Raw genomic sequence first — 21,536 nt, 5'->3', positions numbered from 1 at the left:
CTTCATACCCTTTGAAATGAGTGCCTTGAAAATTTGAATTTCGAAGCCATAAATGCTCAGCATTATTGCTGACACAATGCATTGCACTCACAATACAAACTACCATGCACTTTTATAATCAAAACCATCCAGACTCCAGAGGTAAACTAAAGTTTGTTAGAAACATATAAGGCGGAAATTATTCGGCTTTTTGTTACTGCGCGCATCAATTAAGTCCCAACTAACGCTCACATAAATTAACATAAGCGTGCGCCAGTTACATAACACACAACTAAGCGTGGCATTCATGCCATCCTATATCAATACACGGTGTTATGAGTCGTATTTTTTCCACCTTATATAAACTGAACAAACTTTAGTTTGCACTCCATCTGTCGGTACTTTGGGCAATGGGCTATTCCAGTTGAAATCCATACACCCTCTATTGGAGACATGACCTTAATCTTCCACACAGGGAGTGTGAATTTCAAATGGGAGTTACCCGAATGGGTGATTCGATTTAAAATCTACACCCCTGTGTGGGAGATTTAAAAGGTCATGTCTTCCATAGGGGTTGTATGGATCAAATGGATCAGCCCATTACTATACTAATAATACATTTATACACACTATCAAAATTTGAAAGCCTCTAATAAAAACACACTATTCACTAGGATGGATGAAGCACCTAGCCACTTGTTGTGAACCTCGTAACTGAACATGACTTAAACAGGTTTTATTTCATGGTTAAACAGGATTAGACTCAAGTGTTGACCATGTTTAAAGTCATGTGATTAACATAGTTTAACATGATGACATTAAGTAGTTAAACTCATGTTGTTATCATGAGGGTTATAATTTACATGATGAACAATTGCTATTTTGCAGAAAATATTTCTAGCATGCAGAATATCTGTAGCGTCCAAAATTTATGAGAATCAAGTTTGAATTCACACAAAATATGGTACAATATTTTTTGTGAGTTTGAGGCAACTCTACCCCTGATTCATAGTTAAACCATGTTAAGCTAATGCCGATTCAGTTAATACCAGTTCCATCATAATTTGACTTCACTCAACCATCCTATACACTCATACAGATACCACTTCTACACCTTCGGTGTTCTCTTCCTTTCTCTCAAGTTGTAGCGTCCGTTTGCCGTGCTACGTATGCGTCTCTTCCACCCGACCTCTCTGCTGGCTCTTCTTGTCCACGCCGTTGACGATGTATGTCTTGTGGAAGAAGTTACCGAAGAGGAGGAGATGAGAGAATGCGTAGGCCATGAGGGCCCACACGAATGGACGTGGGAATCCGCAATCTAAGCAGAGGACCAGTACGCATTGCGACATAGCCACTACAAACTGGACCTATTGAATAAAGACATGTTTCATATTAGAGGATTTAAGGATTAATAAAGTGAAAAATTAATGTGTTGGTTATGAGAGAGGTTAAGATGCTACTGGAAATGCTACGTTAATAGTATGGTAGTTATAAATATCAGTAAAAAGTATTAAAAGTTACATTTGTAATCGTATATACAGGCTGTATCAAAATGATTGGTACCCATTAACTTTGATGTTTAATGAAAAGCATGTTTCTTCCAAATGCAACATTGGATACTTTTGAAACGTTCAGAATGAATAGTTTATGACTGTTATACAGTTAATCTGCAAATTTTTTGGATCCTATGTTGAATTTTGATGTATCAGACTCATCCATTATCAATGAAACCTAATGGGTACCAATCATTTTGATGCAGCTTGTATAGTCAGAGATGTAACAGTGTACAACCAAATTCCTGGCTCTTGCATTGGGCCTTTCAAATGAAACACAGCCCAAAATCCTCTGAACAAGTACGTACCTATAAGTTAATCTGATGCGGCCAAAAATATGATGATAAAGTTAGTTTCCTTCAGCCTAATTTTACAATACTTATGATTCACAAACTATTTAAACACAGAAGCAGAACACAATGTGAAAGCGTTAACATTGAGTACATTACAGACCTGACGGGCGACAATGATTTTGATGAACAATAATGATGGGATTTTATGAATTATAATGTACAAAATTATGAAAGACAAAAATATTTCAGGCATGAGATGGCTTTTTTGAAAGCTGCCTGAAAAAGCGCATGAATTCGACTTTAAAAGGCCCAAAACAGGCTGAAAAAAAATCAAAATGTGTAAATTTGGACAACAAAACTGCCTGAATTCAGGCAAAAACCTGAAAATTCTTATGCCTGATATTGTTTCCAAAACAAGAACATCTCCCACAGCATGCAGATTCTCTTAAAGATTGCAAAACGTCCAACCTTTTTTTCGTTTCATCACTAACAGGCATGCAAACTTACCAACTGCAGACTGGTGAGATATTTCTTCCACCAGAGGTATTGACGCACAGACGGCCCAAAGCCGGATAATGCGTAGTAAGTATACATCACGGCATGAATGAAGGAATTGACCATGGCCCCAAAGAAGCCTGTAAAATAAATCAATGGGATGGGTGGACGGAATGGATAGGGGGGGGGTGGAACACACGGAAATATATGAAATAAGATTTGACACATCAGAAAGGTAGCACTGCAAACAATTGGTCACCTAGCCACACATCTCGGCTGTTGAATTCTGCTACCTGTCAGCATTGACTACCTTTTACTTTCATGTAAGTGTCGTATTAAGACATGGATTATACAGCTATAAGAATAAAGTTGTTGAATCCGTCAATGTAGTCTTGACAATGAGCTTACTTTGTGTTGCCATGCATGAAGGACGGCACATTGCCGGATTTCTTTTGGTCATAATTCTAAGACAGGATTGAATCCAGCAATATAGGCATTGCTATTGTTTTGCTACAATCATACCTTATGAATTCCACCATGATATATAAAATTAGACAAATAAAAGTATGATGCAGCCTTTATAATTAGCATGCTTAACATGTATTATTATGATGTTATTACAGAGTCATCAAAGTCATAAAATCCCCAAACTGATACATATATATACTGCGCCTAAAAGTATTCAACACTAAAACAAAAGCAACATCTTCATCTAAGTACTGGTAGTCCAGGGATCGCATTTGGCATGGGTTGGCGGCCATTGCCACCTAAAAACTCAGCGGACCTGTTGTACATTGTATTGTCTGGCCCATGTGAGGTGCTGTCAGAAAGTGCTAAGTACTTTGGCAATCAGGGTTGTCACTACGCCGGGACGGCGCTGGACGGGTCGACGGCACTCACAAAGAAAAAAAATATATAAAAACAAAGGAAGTGGATGATGATATTTCATCATAAAAGAGCAAGAAAATTTTTTAGGGGGGTGGTACCCTCAAAGCCTATTCCCCGATCCCTAGCGTTCACTAAGGCGAGGCGCGAGAACTTCGCTCGCTACGCTACACTTTCAATATTTTAACCAGTCTTTTTTGGTCCTGGTGACAACCCTGTAGGCAATACATGTCTAAGTTTCACAGGATTCTCTATTATGCACTTAAATTCTTTCTCTTTAAATCAGCTTTTAAATGTCTGATAAATTGATTTAAGCAAGGGCCGTTTTATTATAATGAGCCAATTTGCATATTTTACACATTTTTAATTAATTCATGCTGGATATTTGTCCCTCCCCTTATATATTGTTTGTTCAATTGAATTCTAGGAGCGGTATCATGGTATCCTCAGCATGATACTGGCCTAGTGTACATTGTAGGATGAATATTAATCAGATTTGACTGGTGTGATTGGCCATTCATATTATGGGCTAGCTGAAATTCTGGCGGGCCAGCTGAAAGTTATAAAACTGGCCCACAAGGCCATTTGTTAAAAAAGTTAAGCGCATAAGCCCTACGGAAGTCGATATATGGAGAATTTTGTGTACTTTACACCTTACAACTTAGGCTTCAAAACAAGAAAAAATTAACCTGGTATCTCATTGTCTTGTGAAGTTATAATGAAATGAGTGCATTTCTATGTCACTTCATTAGACACATACCACTGCCGCCACCTCCAATGCCGCCACCTCCACCACCCGTGATATAATTGCTCAGTATCACAAACATATAACAAAATAAATTGATGCCATTTACACAGTTAATACCAGTAAGTTTAAGCTTCAAAATAAGACCATGTTCATACTTGTGGGTTATTTTGTCCAAAGTTCTGTGCATTTAAGTTATAATGATACAGGTCTATTTCTTTGTCACTCCCATAGACACATACCACTGCTGCCACCTCCACTGCCGCCACCCCACCCTTGATATTCCAGATATAATTTGCCAGCAAAGTGGTTACATAACTCCTTGACAACTGGATCACACACCATTTGACATTTCTAGTACATGCCATAGACTTTGTGTTGTGATCATTTCGATCGTGGTGCAGAACTCAAAAGCGTGATCCAGTTGACATGGTGATAATCGATTACACGTAACACTTGGCTGGCGAATTGCAGTATCTCAAACATATAACAAAATAAATTGATGCCATTTACACAGTTTATACCAGCAAGTTTAAGCTTCAAAATAAGACCATGATGTTGTTCATACTTGTACGTTATCTTGTTCCACAGTTCAGCATATAGGGCTTTTGTCTTAAGTGTTTGGATACCTTTTTGGTGCAGTATACATATTTACCATGAATAATGAATAGTGGAATCCAGAGTGCAATGAATATATATATATATATATATAAATGGTTAAATGAAATTGTTATGAATAGAATAGAAACCAAAATGAAATCATATGCTGATGGGTAGCAAAATTATATAGATGAGTGACAGGTGAATATTGGGCTATTCCAGTCGAAATCCATACACCCCTGTGGAAGACATAACCTTAATCTCCCGCACAGGGGTGTAGATTTCAAATGGAGTAGCCCATTTAGGCAACCTCTGGGTATTACCTTCATAGTAAGCCTTCACAAACTTAGCCCTCAATGACGTCTTGCCAATAGGCTAATTTGGTGTAGGCTTATGCTGGTTTCATACATTCCTGCCGCTTGCCGCTCTGAAGATGATTTTATTTCACTGCGCAGTCGCACCAGAAACGCTAGCGGTGACCAGCGGCAAGCCAATATATCGATCACTCCACCGCTATGCCGCAGCGGTAGCGCCGCAGCGGTAGCACCGCTGGGAGTTGAATTCAAATCAACTCGGAGCAGTGCCACTCTGACGTATGAGAACAAAATACAATTTTGAAGCGGTGCTGAGTGGCTTTCAGAGTCATGCCACTGCCGCCCAGTGGTGTGCCGCTCCGCTTGCAGACAAGTGCAAGCGGCATGATGAAGCGTCACACCGCTCAGTAGCAAGCGGCAGAAAGTATGAAACCAGCATTACATGAAGAAATTAGACCACTACCGGGAGGGAGCCATAGTTTAACATCTTACCAACTGTATACTAGTCAAGTACCGCTTCCACCATAGGTATGGTCGGACAGCGGGCCCTAACGCCGTTAGCGCATAGTAGCCATACATTATCACGTGTACAAAACTGTTGATCATCCCGCCAAAGTAGCCTGTTATACATATTGCGAAGTAAAAATTCTCTTGTATTAGATTCCAAGAACTAAATATTTGAATATTATCATATCATTTTGAAAGTACACATGATTTGGTCCTTATTTTTTCCCCAAAGGAAAATTAAATCTACCGTAATTTACACTTTATATATTTCAAATCTAATTAGTGTAAATTCTACTGAGTTGTATTTTTGTCGTTTTGTTTTGTTGTTTTTTTACATGTCTAGTCATAAAAAATTAAGATCTCTTGTAAATTGAGGTATTAAATGAAAAAAAATAAAAGGATTTCTATCCCTGCAGGCCTTATAACCATACCTGGACAAAATGTTCCAAGGAAATTTTGGTGTTTGGAGGAAAATTTAGACATTTTGAGGGAAATTTTGCTCCTCAAATAAAGAAATACATAAGAAATATTGCTACGTATATGGGAAATTTGGGCTTATCCTCCAAGGGACAAAAATTCTGTGTCTGTTCATAACACTGCTAAAAAGCATTAATATCTCTTACACAGAGTTTGCATATGGCTCTGGTTTTTTTAACATGTATCAAAAGGCTAAATGACACTTTAGGAGACCCCAGCAGAAACACATGACCTATTTCTGGATAATTTTTTATATTTTTATGTAGTGTAGACCTAGGCCAATCTCCCATAGCTTAACAAAATTTGTCCCAGTTTTCTTTCTTTACTTGTGATAAGACCAAATGTCCAATTGTTAACGGAAATTTGTCAACCTAACAAAAGTGACAAATTTGTTTTGTTTACAAAATAAAACCAGATCAGCTCTGACTATTCTGTTCAATATTTTATGAACACATGTTAGTACAAGATCCAAGAAATCCAAGATTTACCTAAATAATTTCTAACATGAAAAAATTTTGAGCACTTGAAAATTCTGTTTCGGACGTTACATTTTCCGTTAACAATCTTGCGTTATTTTTAACATGGTCTAAGTGATTGTTTTATCATGTAAAACATACACAAATACTTTAAATGTTTGCCTCAGGGCAATATAAATAATTGCAAGTGCAAATTTTGTATCGGTTGAATGTTTTCAAATTATGGTGAAGCATTACTTAAATGGGTCTCATTTTCCGTTAACAGTTTTGTAACATCCGAAAGAATACATATTGTCTTATAATTATGTGAAGAACAATACTAGCTTTGAATTTTTATTATTAAGTTGAAGTAGACATGACAACAAGTATCTAAATGAAAAATGATTTCACTTCCTCTTGACTTTATGTAAAATGTTGGCCACACAACATTTCCGTTAACAATGGTAACATCCGAATCAAATGTAACATCCGAGACAGAAAGAGTGACATTTTGTTGAAGAAATTTAATTAGAGGGGAAATAAAAAGGCCAAATGGATTGGAAATCATGGGAAGGCCATAGTAGAAATATTTTTTTACCATACCCAGGTTTGTTCTTTGAGTGTGCAAACCGTTAACATGTCAAGTTTGTTTCGGATGTTACAAGGCAAAATGTTAACGGAAAGTGAGGCCAATAACAGGGCATTGTAAGAAGATTTTAGAATATACACTTAAATGAATGTGAATTTCTAGTAAATATGGTGTACATCCTCATTTTCCTAATATTCCTGACTCCATTTCACCTTTGTAAACCTTGCTAGTGGAAAAAATTACAAGTTGTTAGCTCTACAATATATATTGTCTCTATGCATAACACATAAGATAAAAAGCAACATAATTAATTTGGTTCACTCCTTTCAAATTAATTTCATTGCTGACATATACACATGTCCTAAGAAATTTATTTTAAATTTGAAAAGCAACTTACACTGACTATTTCTCCATTACACTAGCAAAATACTTTGATTTAAAATGTGTTTCGGATGTTACCCATTTTTGTTAACAAGTCCAAAATGAAGTTGTAATTTCAATAAACTTTATAATATTTTAGCATTAGATGATATCTAAAACTTATTGAAAATAATTAAGTAGCAATTTTGTCATAATCATTTATTTCAAAATTGAAAAAAGCTGCATTTTCATAAAAAAGTGATCATTTTAACATAAATATATAAGTATGTACATGTGTTAGGCCTATATTGGAATCACTATGCACATATACCAGAACCGAAGCAGGAGAAATACTTACTATGCTTCATACAGCTTCATTATGTCCGATAAAACAATAAATTATCAATGGAAACAAATTAACCACTAAGAAAAATACTCTTACAACAGAACAAGTTTCATGGGAATTATTTGTTAACACAGACTTATGAGCTGTTTTAATACGATCAGTTTTTGCATATTTTATATGTGTGCAAATGATAAATGATTGTGCCTTGCATTAAAATATTTCTGAGTGTCCATCATGCTAACATACCTGTTGTATATGCAATGATCTCATTTTTAAAATTCAACTTCCAACCATCAAACTTTGTAAAAATGTTAACATCATGTAACATCCGAATCACTGCCTTTAATTATACACATATTTGTACATATTTTGAATCATTTGAATAATTTCAACAGGTTTTCTGATTCAAAGTGATTGATATTATGCTAAAATAATGAAATGTCCCAAATGTTTCCCTCAATAAGTTCAATTAGATTGCAATTGCATGTTAACGTAATGTAACATCCGAAACACTCTTAAGTTGGGAAGACGTAAAAGAAAGCCTGATTATGATTGTAAGAAAGGTGTAGCCCTTTGTATTATCAACTTAATGCTTCAGGGAGCTAATTAATTTGTTTTATTATGATGTCCAGTGCACATTTACAATAAGGATGTGGGTAACAATGTATAAGAATAAATGCCATATCAGTACATGTATATACATCTAAATTTAAAAATTTCTTCAGTAAGATGAAAATATCATTTAATGATGATTAGATTTTCAAGTGATAGGTTTAATCATCTGACAGTGATTATCATTTACATTTTTGAACTAATATGTGCTTAGAAATAGGGCCAGATACCTGCAAATAATGCATGTTAACAAAATAATGTAACATCCGATACCCACGAGTATCTAGAGTTACATTTTTACTATAAAGGCATTATCAAACTTATTTTGATATGTCAGTACTTGGTTATCATTACCTTGTTCACATATGGATTAGCAATATATGTGGATGAAATTAATTACATTTAGAGCATATTTTTGACCACCAAACCTGCTATTTTGCCCATTTTTCAGTTTCATATGCCTGAAAAGTTACCTAAAAGTGATCGCAGAATGGCCATATTTGGTCAATAGTAACTTGGACTCATTATTTTCCTATGACAACTAATTTGGTAACTAATGTCCATTACAGTAAGCAATATCTAGCTTTTGCAACAAGTTGCTTTTTTATGAAAAAATCTCATTTGGCCAAAGGGTCTACAAAATTTACAGACCAAATGAACAGAATTAAGCTCCAAGTTTTGTATTTTCATAAAATTCAAGTCATCTGCTTTGAGAAATGACATATTTTAAGTGTCTTCTGTCAATTTCATTTTTACCCTCTCAGTTCACACTTTTGATACATGTTAAAAAAACCAGAGCCATATGTGCCCTGCACCCATGAAATACGCGCATGTGTGTTAAGTCGCAAGTTGGTGGTTTCGAGACCTTCCAATTGTTACGTTGCTGTTCTTTGCTTGAAGACACTGTACAATTATCAGTGCTATGTACTTTGTGAATGGGGACATATTATGCTGTACTCTGTATTCAATTCTGTCCCCATTCACAAAGGGCATACTACTGCCAGTACAGGTGTCTTCAAACAAAGAACATCAAACTCAAGTTACTCAACAGTTGGAACGTCTCGAAACTCCCAACTTGATGTTCATTTCGTGGGAGCAGGTCTCATATGGTTACCGCACCTTTCAAATGAACCACATGGGGACTACTAGCTGAATTCTTTGGTAACTACTTTGATTGGTTAAAAAGAGGTTATAGCTCCCCTGATTGGTTAATCTCATAATATATTCATCTCAGTAACCAATCAAAATACAGCTTTTACATCTCTTAGCCATTTCAAGCTTAATCTCCTTCATCCCTACTGACTATATCTTACCAATAAATGTGATTGGCTCAATACACAACACAGCCCTCTTTGCAACCAATCAAAATGATTCATATATCCCTACTATTACTTACTTGCTCCGCCAGGAATCCAGTGTACACCAATCCACCACAAACATGGCATGGTAGTATGGTGATATACATGCAGGAAGCTAATCTGCTCATCCTTCTTCCTCAATACAAAGATTACCTGCAATATTAATGTCAAACATCCTGTTTTGTTTTCAAATCTGCAGTGTACTTCTTTATATTTTAAAAAGCCATATGTGACATGATCAAGGGGGATGAGTCACATGTTGACCCTTTTACATATGTTTCTAAAGAGGACATTTAGAGCTTTCAGAAACTGAAAACCCCATGACTTTTCTTTGTGAAGTTACGTCAATTTATCAATTGCTGAAAACAATATAAAACAAAAGAATTTTAACACTTTTTTTGCCAATATCTCAAAATCAATATTAGCGACATCCGACTCATTTCCCTTGATCGTGTCACATATTGTAACTTTTCCATACAAAATAGATTAGTATTTCTTTGCCGTGAAAAGTTAGCTTTTATTATCAGATATGTCCACACTTTTAATTTTAAGCCAAACAACTAAGGTAAAGCAAAGAATATTGGAATTTACTACCAGCGCCGATGTTGCCAAGTTGATGCATGTCATTCCGTCAGATGATATGCTTAGAACAAACTGGACGTAAGGGCGGAACAAACTTTTTGCACACGGTATACATTGATTTTTATTAAAGTTAGAAAATGGCAAGTACTCAATATTTATACTTACAGTATCTAAGAACTCAAGGATCTTGGAAATGTAGAACCACCAGGCAACTGCTGCTAACTGTAGAAAAAATGTTGAAAATATATAAAAAGGATGCTTTTTGAATAAATGGGTGGATTTATTCAAATGAGTATAACTTGGGTTTGCTGTGAGCAATCACAACAATTCTTTTTTTATTTAGACAGTTAGAATTTTCTCTTTCCAATGATATTTTCATTTACAGCATTTTCCTTATAGATCTGTAGTTACATTCCCTCAAATATGAGTTTACTTCTTTTTGAATCAGCTTGTCGTCACTGGGCGAGAAAAACCTAATATGTACTTTTGGCCCTTGAACATGGATAAACCCTTAGGTGTAGACTTTATATAGAAGAGGGGCCAAAAGTACATGGGCCAAAAGTACATGCAGGAAACACCTCATATTTACTTTTGGCCCTTGAAAATGGATAAAGCTTTGTAGGTGTAGACTTTATATTGAATGGTTTGCTTCATCCATGTTCAAGGGCAAAAAGTACATATGTGTACATCCATATCAAATGGATGCACTTGTCGGCTGCTACACTGTGGCTCTTTTTACATAACAGCTAGGAATAAATATCAGACTCTTTTATAAGTGGAGGTCACTTCAAATCATCTCAAAGTCACATAGTTTAGGAATGTTCTCTATATTCCTAAACAATGTAACTTGGAGATGATTTGAAGTGACCTCCACTTATAAAAGAGTCTGATATTTATTTCTAGCTATTATGTTAAAAGAGACACATGTAGCAGCCGACAAGTGCATCCTTTTGATATGGATGTACACATATGAGGTTTTTCCCGCCCAGTGACGTTGTATAACTTGACTGAACTATTCAACTTACCCTGACAGCCATAGGATCATCTGAATAATCGACTGGTTCACAGTATACGTTGAATTTAGGATTCATGAAGGATACCATGAAGAACTGAAACAAACAAACAAACAAAAGAAACAAATTATAACTGCACAAGTTAAATCATTAGAGATTCCAGTCAAAATATGAAATCACCCACCACTAATTGCAATAGAATTCATTTCACATGTATCCATCTCCCAAAAGCTCACACAAAAACATATCAAAAGTCCCGAAAATCAGGGGTCGAATTAGCCTCTGGCCCGCTCCGCTGGCCAGTAGTCTTCTCGCATAATTCGCAAACATAAAATAAGAATCAACTGAAGTTTTGTTTTCAATTTATCTTGTTATATTTACTGAAAAAAGGAAATGTTGATGTTGAAAGATCAATATTTTCAAATATTATGCATTGACCAATTGACCAATTCTGTTTGGAAAACAATCTATATAGAATTACACCTCCCTCCCCCACAACATGATAAAACATGATTGCCTAGCTAACAATAGTAACCGAAATGGTAACCTGAGTTGTGGGATAGGCTTACCATGTGGGATGGTAACCTGAGCTTTATTCCTTCATTTGAAACCAATCCTATTGCCTCCCATGCAGTGCCATTTTACACCTCTCCCACTGCAATAAATGTATATATGCCTTGCATTTCATTCAATCTTTCTCTGTTTACTATGCTAATGTTACAATTGTTTTAACAAAGTAAATGTTATACAAACAGTTACAGAAATGATTTCAAGCTATTTCAGCACATCACACCACAACTCCTATTCGGCGCCCCATTCCTTTTTTAAAGGAATTTTTATTCAGACTCACCTCCACACACATATAGGCTGAGAGCGCCACCAATCCTGCGTTGTACAAAATCATGAGGTATTTCAAGTTCAGAGGTCTGTAACCACTCATAACTTTGGGTCCGTACCACACCACAAATAGGTACAGCGCCACCAATGCCAGAAGTGGGAAAGGACTGGCGACAAGCGGCCATTCTTGTGTTCTTGGATCTAGGTATAAAAAAGAAAATCAATACATTTAAAAATACACACACAATATTCACATCATCACACTGGATATAAATTTTTCATTTAACAGAAATTTCACAGAGTAATGCTAAATACATGCCGAATGCAGTATTTCCTGCCCTGTATTTCCCACCCTAAATATGTCATCACTGGGCGGGAAAAACCTCATATATATACTTTTGGCCCTTGAACATGGATAAAGCCTTGTACTTCCGTGTAGACTTTATATTGAAGAGGTTGGTTATCCATGCTCCATCTCACCTTTGACACTGTCTGCCCATGTGGCAAAGTCTTGGACTTTTGTAACAACACTGTTGACTGTCTCCATTCTGACTCACAACCAACTGGTCTTCCACGTTAATCTGTAAAATAAAAATTATCAAAAACAATCAACAACTACATTAAAAACTTAAAGTGACTAATTCATGGCTACCAATAGTACCAAGTTAATTCAAACCACAGATATTACCGTATTGGTCCGAGTATAGTCCCACCCGTTTTTTAGGTGAACATTTTTCACAATTGGGGGGTGGGATTATACTCGAATTTCAAAAAAAAAAAAAGTTGTTTTTTTTTTTTAATTTTTTTTTTCCGGTTTTGGAGTGTCCCTGTACCTAGACCTAGATGCTAGGATCATTCATGGTTGACCTAAAAAAAATTTTTAAAAAATTTCAAGATGTTTTTAATATGAAAATTGATATTTTGTATTCATGTCATACTCTACTAATGATATCAAAATGCATTGAATTTGAATGCATCTTTTTTGTTGTTGAAATATTTTGTAGGCATTGTCCACATCATTACACATTTAAGTAAACTCAACCAATAAAGTATCGAAACGATTGTAGATGGTTAGATATATCGGGAACTGAAATATATAGCAAAAACTTATTTAATGTATATAAAGCGCGGTTTTCTCCTGCGCATTTTGATACCTCTTTTGTTGCTCTACGATAGCATTTAGTCGAGTTATGGGCGCTTGAGTGGCTTCAAGTCGGATTTTGAAAGTTGCACTTAGCTCCTATTCAAGCCTAATGCGTTCGACGACGAATCCAGGCAGTGGTAGACATTGATGGTGGGCACACCAAGTATTGAGAAACTTTGAGATGTCAGCAGAAAGAGTTCATGAGATAAGTCAGAAATAAGTAAAGGGTAGCAAGTATTGAAGTTGGAAGTCGAAGGAGTAAAATCAAGTAAAGTTCATGGTTAAGTAAACAGAGCACATCAGTGTCCTTTGTCTTGATTTTGTGCGTGTTTGTGTACACGACGAAAGCATTTGGCTTGAATAGCAGTGTTCGAATTAAGGAAAAATAATTGGTTGTCCCACGGACAACCAGGTTACAATTTCTGGTTGTCCGTCTAAGTTTTTGGTTGTCCGTATATTACCAGCTAAAAGATACACATACAAAGGTGAGTTTTGGCTACACATTTATGGTTGTCCGGCGGACAACCAAATCAGTATTTTTGGTTGTCCAGCGACTTTTTTAGTTGTCCCGGGCAACCGGACAACCAAAATTTCGAACGCTGTTGAATAGGAACTAAGTGCAACTTTCAAAATCCGACTTGAAGCCACTCAAGCGCCCATAACTCGACTAAATGCTATCGTAGAGCAACAAAGAGGTATCAAAATGCGAGGAGAAAACCGCGCTTTATATACATTAAAGAAGTTTTTGCTATATATTTCAGTTCCCGATATATCTAACCATCTATAATCGTTTCGATTCGATACTTTATTGGTTGAGTTTATATTATCACAATTAGTTTTTTAAATTTGTGCTCATTGGATGTTTTAATTCAAAGGACTGCTATAATACTACATGATATTAAGTCAAAAGAGCCCAGTGGAATGCTAGACATAATGTGCAATCCTATCAGGTATAAATTTCAAAATAAAATCAAAACATGTATTTACCTGTGAAAATTTCAAAGAACAAATTTGGTAAAATCATGGGAACCAACCTGTTCACATTGTTCCAAAAATACAAAAAATTGACATTTTGCACTAGGATCCACAACATGCTCATCTATCAGGGCTTAGTTCTATAACCCCAATACAAGTACATTCATTGAATGAGTTTTGAAAATTTGAGTACAAAAACTCATACTCTGCAACATGAGGTCAAATTTTGCACTCTCGATTGTTTAATTGAGGTTATTGAACTATGCTATTGGGATGAGGCTATTGTGGTCCATAGTGTTGAGGTACAGTTCTGGTTCAGTAATCACTGATTTATACCTGTAAGTACTCATTGCCCAATTAGGGGTGATAGTCAATGGGTTCACAGTTGAGCACACCACTAAAGTACCTAAAATGCCATTCAATTGGCAAAAGTACGGTACATGCATAATAGTTTTAGGGGTTCATATATTAATTAATAGGAGTGACCGTCAATATGATTCACAGTTTAGTGCACTGCAACACACAGAAAATGGTAAATATATGATGAATTGGCCATTTCAAGTATCCTGGAGTTTTACCTTTAATTTGTTTGCAAAGTCTCACGCTAATATAGGGCGATTTCACAAAAGGTCATTAGTTCAAATCTGCCTCCAGAAGACATGATAAAGCACAGAATAAATCCCCAGTAGAAGCGATATCATGCATCGTGTCTCCTGGGGGCAGATTTGGGAATTTGTTGTTTTCCTGTGCTTAGAAGGAGGTCAGGTTTTTAATACAACCCTAACCCTAAACACTAACACTAACCTCCTTCTAAGCGCAGTAATACAGTAAATTTACTGGCTAACAGAACACCTTGTCATATGCAATTTCAAATCACCATCTCCATATCTCATCATGAACATGATGAACTGGTCTGATTAGGAGGGGTCGATCTAGAAAGCAAAATTTACATGCACAACTCTGGTTTTCCCCATCATAATGAGCTAAATAACACAATATTTTGCATACACAGGCAAAATTCTACGTATGCACAGAGCCAAAGACTTAAATTGAGCCCGCCTGGGTTCCACGGGTATTCATGCTTGTTTGCTCGTCAAAATTTCCCAAAATAAGAAAAGTTTTTTGGTTTTTTTTTTTGGTTTTGTCGTGTCCCAGGACCTAGACCTAAATGCTAGGATCATTCATGGTAAAAAAAAAAAAAAAATTGCATGATTGTTTGTGTTTTTAATATGAAAAGTGATATTAAATTTGTATGAATTCATATCATACTCTATTAATGATTTCAAAATGCATGCAAATTCAATGCATTTTGAAATCATTATTAGAGTAGGCCTACTGACATGAATACAAATTATCACTTTTATTAAAAACGCAAACAATCATGCAATTTTTTTTTTAGGTCAACCATGAATGATCCTAGCATTTAAGTCTAGGTCCTGGGACACTACAAAACCGAAAAAACCCAAGCAATCCAGCATGAATAGTTGAATACCCGACCCGTGCCGTGGCTGCAAGGAATGCGGGAACCGGGTGTTCAATTTCAGTTACCCGCCCGAAAAATGCGCTGGGTACCCGGGCACAAAATTACCCGAAAATCACACCCCTAAGGCCAAGTAAAAAAAATAACATGTGTATCGTCCAGACTTTTTCAAAAATCGCTGAGGGAGGTCCTTATTATTTGTTATTGTGTTATTTTTCACCATTCATTTCTGTGTAAAATCACAATTGCATGAAGTGTTTGTCAACACATCATAAAATCGGAGAAGCTCCCTAATATTTTTGTTATTTCCCCAAAGCCCTAGTACCGTATACCCCCAGCTTGAAAAAGTGTTTGGAATGTGTTTATAAATGATAACCAAGCCCTTCTGAACATGTCATTTTATCACAACAATTTTAGAAACCACGCAAGGAATCAAATAGGAAAAATAACAAAAATATTTGAAAATCTCCAAAAATCGGTGAGGGTGGGGAAGATATATATACACATTATTTATTTTACTTGGCCTAATATAAATTATATCTTGTGGTTTTAATCTGAAAATATCGCAGTTTCACAATTTTCCATTGGGCGCATCCGGTGTGCACCGTACCCGGCCAACAAGTGATTGAAGTTCATAGATTTAGCCATGGGGCCTGTCGGCTGTGAGCCAACCTTTTCCTTGTTTCTGCCAGAAAAGGTTAGGGTTGGGATTTTCGGGTAATTTTGTGCCCGGTACCCGTTTATTTTCAGGCGGTACCGGTACCTGAAATTAAAAATTAAAAAAAAAAAAAAGACCTAAATGCTAAGATCATTCATGGTTGACCTAAAAAAAAAAAAAAAAAAATTTCAAGATGTTTTGTATTTTTAATATGAAAATTGATACTTTGTATTCATGTCATACTCTATTAATGATTTCATAATGCATTGAATTTGAATTCCTTTTGATATCATTAATAGAGTATGACATGAATACAAAGTATCAATTTTCATTATTAAAATACAAAATATCTTGATTTTTTTTTTTTTTAGGTCAACCATGAATGATCCTAGCATTTAGGTCTAGGTCCAGGACTACAAAACCGAAAAAAAAAAAAACTTAAAAAAAAAATAAAAAAAAATTTTTTTTTTGAATTTCAAATATCCGGGCATGGAATTCCTGCCCGGTACTGCCACCGGCGGGACTCGAATTCGGGACTCAGTCCCTACCTTAAAAGGGTATATAAAAATATTCACTATATTGTTCGCGTTAGCGAAAATCATGAACATGAAATAGGGGTTATCGTGTCATTTGTTGAAGGGCAAAGAATTCGCGAAATTGCTAATAAAAGGGGTGTTTTTCTTGTTTGAAATATTCTCAAACGGCAAAGCTTGCTTTGCGAATGCGAGGGCATCCGTGGGGTGAACAAATTCGTAGCTAGCTGCTAGTGTTTCTTTAGACTATGCCATAGTCGAATTTTGAGAAATTTAGAAATAGGCCTATGTTATCAATCTCGATATTATAATGTAATAAATAGTCTATAAACAAATCTAGTTGCCCAAGATGTAGGCATTCTAAGTGATCATTTGTGTCCTGCCTTACTTTTGTTTTTTTAATATTTTTTTTGAAAGAGGGCTCCTTCATGCCTACCAGTGATTTTCTAGCAGTCTGTTTTATTTTGGAGAATTGCCCACGTTACTCACGAAAAATACGACTATGGACAAACGATTGCGGTTAAGTCAGTGACGCTACGATGAGAATAAAATTGGCTCCACCCCTTGACCAATCAGAAACAGCGAATAGTTTCCGTCTCGGTCCATAATTGTACAGGGTTCTTGCATTTGGCAAAAGATAATACAATTTATTTAAAGAAAAATCAGCGGTGGTACAAATCGATCAAGATTATATTTTGTATTTACTGTGATAAATATCGAATAATAACCCAAATAAATAAGAAATACCTGTATGGAAAAGTCAAATTATACAACGCCAACTATTTGTCATCCCCGCGGGAAAGTGCAGCAATTTATTTGCCAAAATCGATCAGCAGGAGAAAATACCCCTAATTTGCATATAGCATCTATCTTGGCCCACAACTGAGTGCAAAATATTGGCATGAGACAGGACATTGTTTATTAAAATAGGCCGGCAAGATCACATCACAATACAATGTTGACTTTTCTGTTATTTTAGGGGGCTGGCATTTTTTTTCGGAAGAGGGGGGTATAGATTTTTGGCAAGAAAAATAGGGGGGTCATAAAATATTTGGTGAGATAGTTTGTTTATTTTTAATTCAAAAGACTGATTTCAATACAATTTTAGTTTGTTTAAGGGCTAAGGTGTATTGGTGGGGGGGCATAAAATTTTGTTGCCGAAATAGGGGTCGCAATTTTATTGACGCGGATGTTTTGTTAATTTGGAAGAAAATGCGCCCCTTAATTAGCACTAGTTACTTCAGGTGCTTTTGATATTTAATGGCATGCCGAAAAGACGGAAAGAGCCTCATGTCCGAAATTCTAAAATAGCTACAAATATAGACGGATTAAGAGAGGCATGAACTAATTTTCCCGTTATTATGAAATATTTATCTTTAAAAAATGATTACCACAATAATTTAATAATCCGCACAATCGTTCTCCATGTGTCGCGAATAATTTCTTTCCTTGGAAGACAATATTGTCCCTGGCTAGAACTATCGATATAAATGCGTTCATATTTTGCTTCCCAAGGTAAACTCAAATTGTGTGCTTCTTCTAGTCTGGGATTTCCCACCCGACAAAAAGTCCTAGCAAACGGTGCTGCTTTGGTAGAAAATATATTTCCCATATTATATCTAGTTGGTAGCTTAGGAACCGGGGGGGCTAGAATACTCTTCACCCTCGCCCCCCAATAATTTCAGGTGAAGTGAAAAAATGTCATTAAAATCCAGGAAACTAGGTATTTTTGGCAAAATTTTCTGACCTAAAGAATGGGTCATCAACAAATTCAGGAAGGACTTCTTCCTGAGCCAGTTTACAATTTTCACATCCTAGTGAGAATGCATGATGAATCGCAGTTTGTTTTGTATCGCACCCGGCCTCATCAGCAGAATTCCCTGAAGAAGTCTCGGGTGATATTGGCCATGTCATGGTCCGTCTCTAAACAGCGGAGCTAAATAATTATGTTTATAAATTAATTTAGGTATATTTTATAGCGGTAGAGACACACTTTTGAAGTTATTTACCCGATCAGGATTTATCCACACACGTACATTGTACCACACATGACACGTGCATGAACGTATTTCTTCCACTGGTTCATCACATATAAACAAACTTTGAAGTTTTACCGCAAGAGAGCCAAACACCACGGGAACAGCATAAAATGAGGTCACAATAATGCAAATGAAATTGATTACTATCGGGAAAATGGTAAGGCCCGCCTACACAAATGCTGCATCACAATTGGTTAATTTATATGAAATGCATTACATCATGCTATTCTTAGTAGGCCAAAAATCCGACATTCTTGCCATAGGGGCCTGTGTAAAGCATTTTAACCGCAATCGAATGTCAGTAGTCCACTTGGGTATCAAGCTAACAGAGGGCGTACGGTGACTGAATAGATCAGGAAAATCTATCAATTGTGCACACAATCGGAGTTTTTAAAAATGCAAAGGTAATTCTGAATATGCACAATGGCAAGTGGACTACGGAGAAGTCTAGTGTTTCTTGAGCAATGTTTTTCCTCTGAAAACTTTGCTATGAGATGCAAAAGGAGGTGCTTTTAAAGTTCACTATCTATCTATCTTCCAATAAGTACAGTCCTCTTAGAAGTTTTCACTCCCGAGTATAGTCGTACTGTGTGCAGTGCAAAGGGTGCGAGCGGAAACACGGATTCGCTGAGTGCAGATGAAGTGGTGCTGTTGTGCGAGTAAAAAAGTCCTCATCCAGTCTAACGAAGCGACAGTGGACTCAGCCGGCTTCGGAAAGTCTCCAAAGACGGGGCAGATACGACTGAAGCTGGTAGTGTGTTCCACAGGCAAATGACGCTTTCGGGAAGAAAGAGAACTGGTAGGACTGGATCCTGCAGTGTTGTTGTCTAAATTGCAGGTGGTGGCCTCTGGTTGTGTTAGTGGCTGGAATGAAGTAGGGTGGACCACTTGGAATGGCGACTAAGCCGTGAACAATCCGGTATAACATGGTGACTTTGAAATGTGCTCGGCGTTCATTTAACGACTGCCATTGGAGATTTTCAAGCATCTGGGTCACACTGTGTAAAGAAGAGGTCCTAAGACCGTTAAAACTAGAAGCTTCAGATGGATGCAGCATGTGCAAGAAGCAATCGTATCAGTGGTCCTTTAGTGCAAGGTCGTCAAGGCTCCGTGTCAACAAAAACAAGGTAGTCCAAGATGGCTGCCAAGTATTCCAACCCCGCGAAAATCCGAGAGCAGGATGATGGAAAATACAAGTTCAAGACGAATAATCCGGACGAGAACACTGCGGTATATACAATCCAGGGTAGTTGAGCACAACTTGTATGGTGAAAAAAGTAGGCCTAAGGTAGCAACATCATTTTGAAACACCCCCGAAATGCCGTTTTGGGGAATTTTGCTAGCTGAATCTTTTTGACATTGTTTGATGAAAGTCAATCTTTGACAAGATGTAACTTTGCTACGGAAAGTGCTATGAAAAAAAGGTTTTCATTTTTGGCTTTGTTTACTCAAGGGCTTTAATTTGATATATAAAATGATGCAGTTTGATGGCAAATTTGAATTCACCTAGCATACCTACATGATGAATGCGCTCCAATAAAATTCTATTATTTTAGAAACTGAGTTTTCGATGAAATTTAATACTTATAAATAATTAATTACGGTGTACTAATAGATCGCAGTGTGCAGCTGCATGTGTCGTTCTTCAACTTGAGAATATGAAGTCTCTAAATATTCAAAATTTGTAAACTGTAACCTGTACACACGTCACACCCATGCACCCAGTCCGACCCTCACACATGCAGAGAGACTCCAGAGAGTACACCCCGTACTGTGAGTGTGTGCCTGGCTGTGTACATTTACAATGCCAGGCAATAGCTGACAGAGCTAGCGTCCGTACTGAATTTGGCACAAGCACGGCACGCAAACATGCATAATTTTCAGTGTCTACACATTTGTGAGGTCATTAACTGCGCAGATCATATGGTCAAGGATTACATCAACACCTCTACAAATGCATTTTTGCTCAAATTTTGCAAGAAAATACCTTTAATTCGGTTTAAGATGCTTACCAATTTGGAATTTCACCGGTCCTTCGCGCCGTCAATGGAGAGGAAAGTGATTGATGATTCGATAGTCGATAAACACCCAAAATGAGTATTGGGCGGATTAATTCACATAAAAATCACCCAACTAATTTAAACTAAACAAGAAATGTCTTTGAAAAAAACATACCATGTTTTGTTTGTTTGTTTGTTTGTTTGTTTACTCAGGTTCCCACTGTCAAACGGATTTTTCAAGGCTTGATTCCAGAGGGAAGTAAGGGACCATCCACAAACACTTGTAACAGGGAGGCCTGATGCAAAAAGAAAAAAAATCACATATTTTTTCAGGGCCCCAATTTCGGACCTAAAATTATTTTCAGCCGCTCCTCCCCCCTTTTGCCATAGGATATAGTGTAAACTCATGTATATGTGTTAATCCAATGGCGACGTAAAAAATGGCGATATCGCATCCGCCATCGCCACCACCTGCTTAGAGCCTAGACACCAAAATGGGGTCTTTCGGTGAGATGGCCCGAAAAATGGGTAGGTAGGCCTACACCGTGAGAATGCATGGGGAAATCTTTCCATTGATACAAAAGTTTCAACAAGTCATCAATATTGTTTAAAATTCTTGATAAGGGTTTTTTTGGTGACAGAAAAACAAAAAAATGAAGGAGGTCATTGATTGGGTGAGACGGGCAGGGCCGTGCCCGTGGTGAAAA

At 36.7% G+C, this 21,536-nt stretch overlaps 1 protein-coding gene across 3 annotated transcripts; it reads right to left on the bottom strand.

Moving 5' to 3' along the window:
* Window positions 1–518: 518 nt before the first annotated feature.
* On the bottom strand, window positions 519–20,927 carry LOC140168220 (very long chain fatty acid elongase 4-like). 3 transcript variants are annotated; one of them, XM_072191558.1, is made up of 8 exons: window positions 20,842–20,927; window positions 12,481–12,581; window positions 12,014–12,201; window positions 11,176–11,259; window positions 10,316–10,372; window positions 9,607–9,721; window positions 5,357–5,484; window positions 519–1,346 (listed from the first exon to the last, which is right to left on the bottom strand). In XM_072191558.1, the coding sequence occupies exons 2-8, from the start codon at window positions 12,545–12,547 to the stop codon at window positions 1,143–1,145; spliced, it is 843 nt and encodes a 280-aa protein (XP_072047659.1). In that variant the 5' UTR covers window positions 12,548–12,581; window positions 20,842–20,927; the 3' UTR covers window positions 519–1,142. The 3 variants fall into 3 exon arrangements, with proteins under 3 accessions (XP_072047659.1, XP_072047661.1, XP_072047660.1); XM_072191560.1 differs by lacking the exon at window positions 5,357–5,484 and adding an exon at window positions 2,333–2,460; XM_072191559.1 differs by lacking the exon at window positions 20,842–20,927 and adding an exon at window positions 20,817–20,838.
* Between the last annotated feature and the right edge of the window lie 609 nt (window positions 20,928–21,536).

The sequence above is a fragment of the Amphiura filiformis genome, chromosome 13 (assembly GCF_039555335.1).
Source record: "Amphiura filiformis chromosome 13, Afil_fr2py, whole genome shotgun sequence".
Lineage (NCBI taxonomy): Eukaryota > Metazoa > Echinodermata > Ophiuroidea > Amphilepidida > Amphiuridae > Amphiura > Amphiura filiformis.
This window is presented reverse-complemented; position numbering and strand designations above follow the sequence as displayed.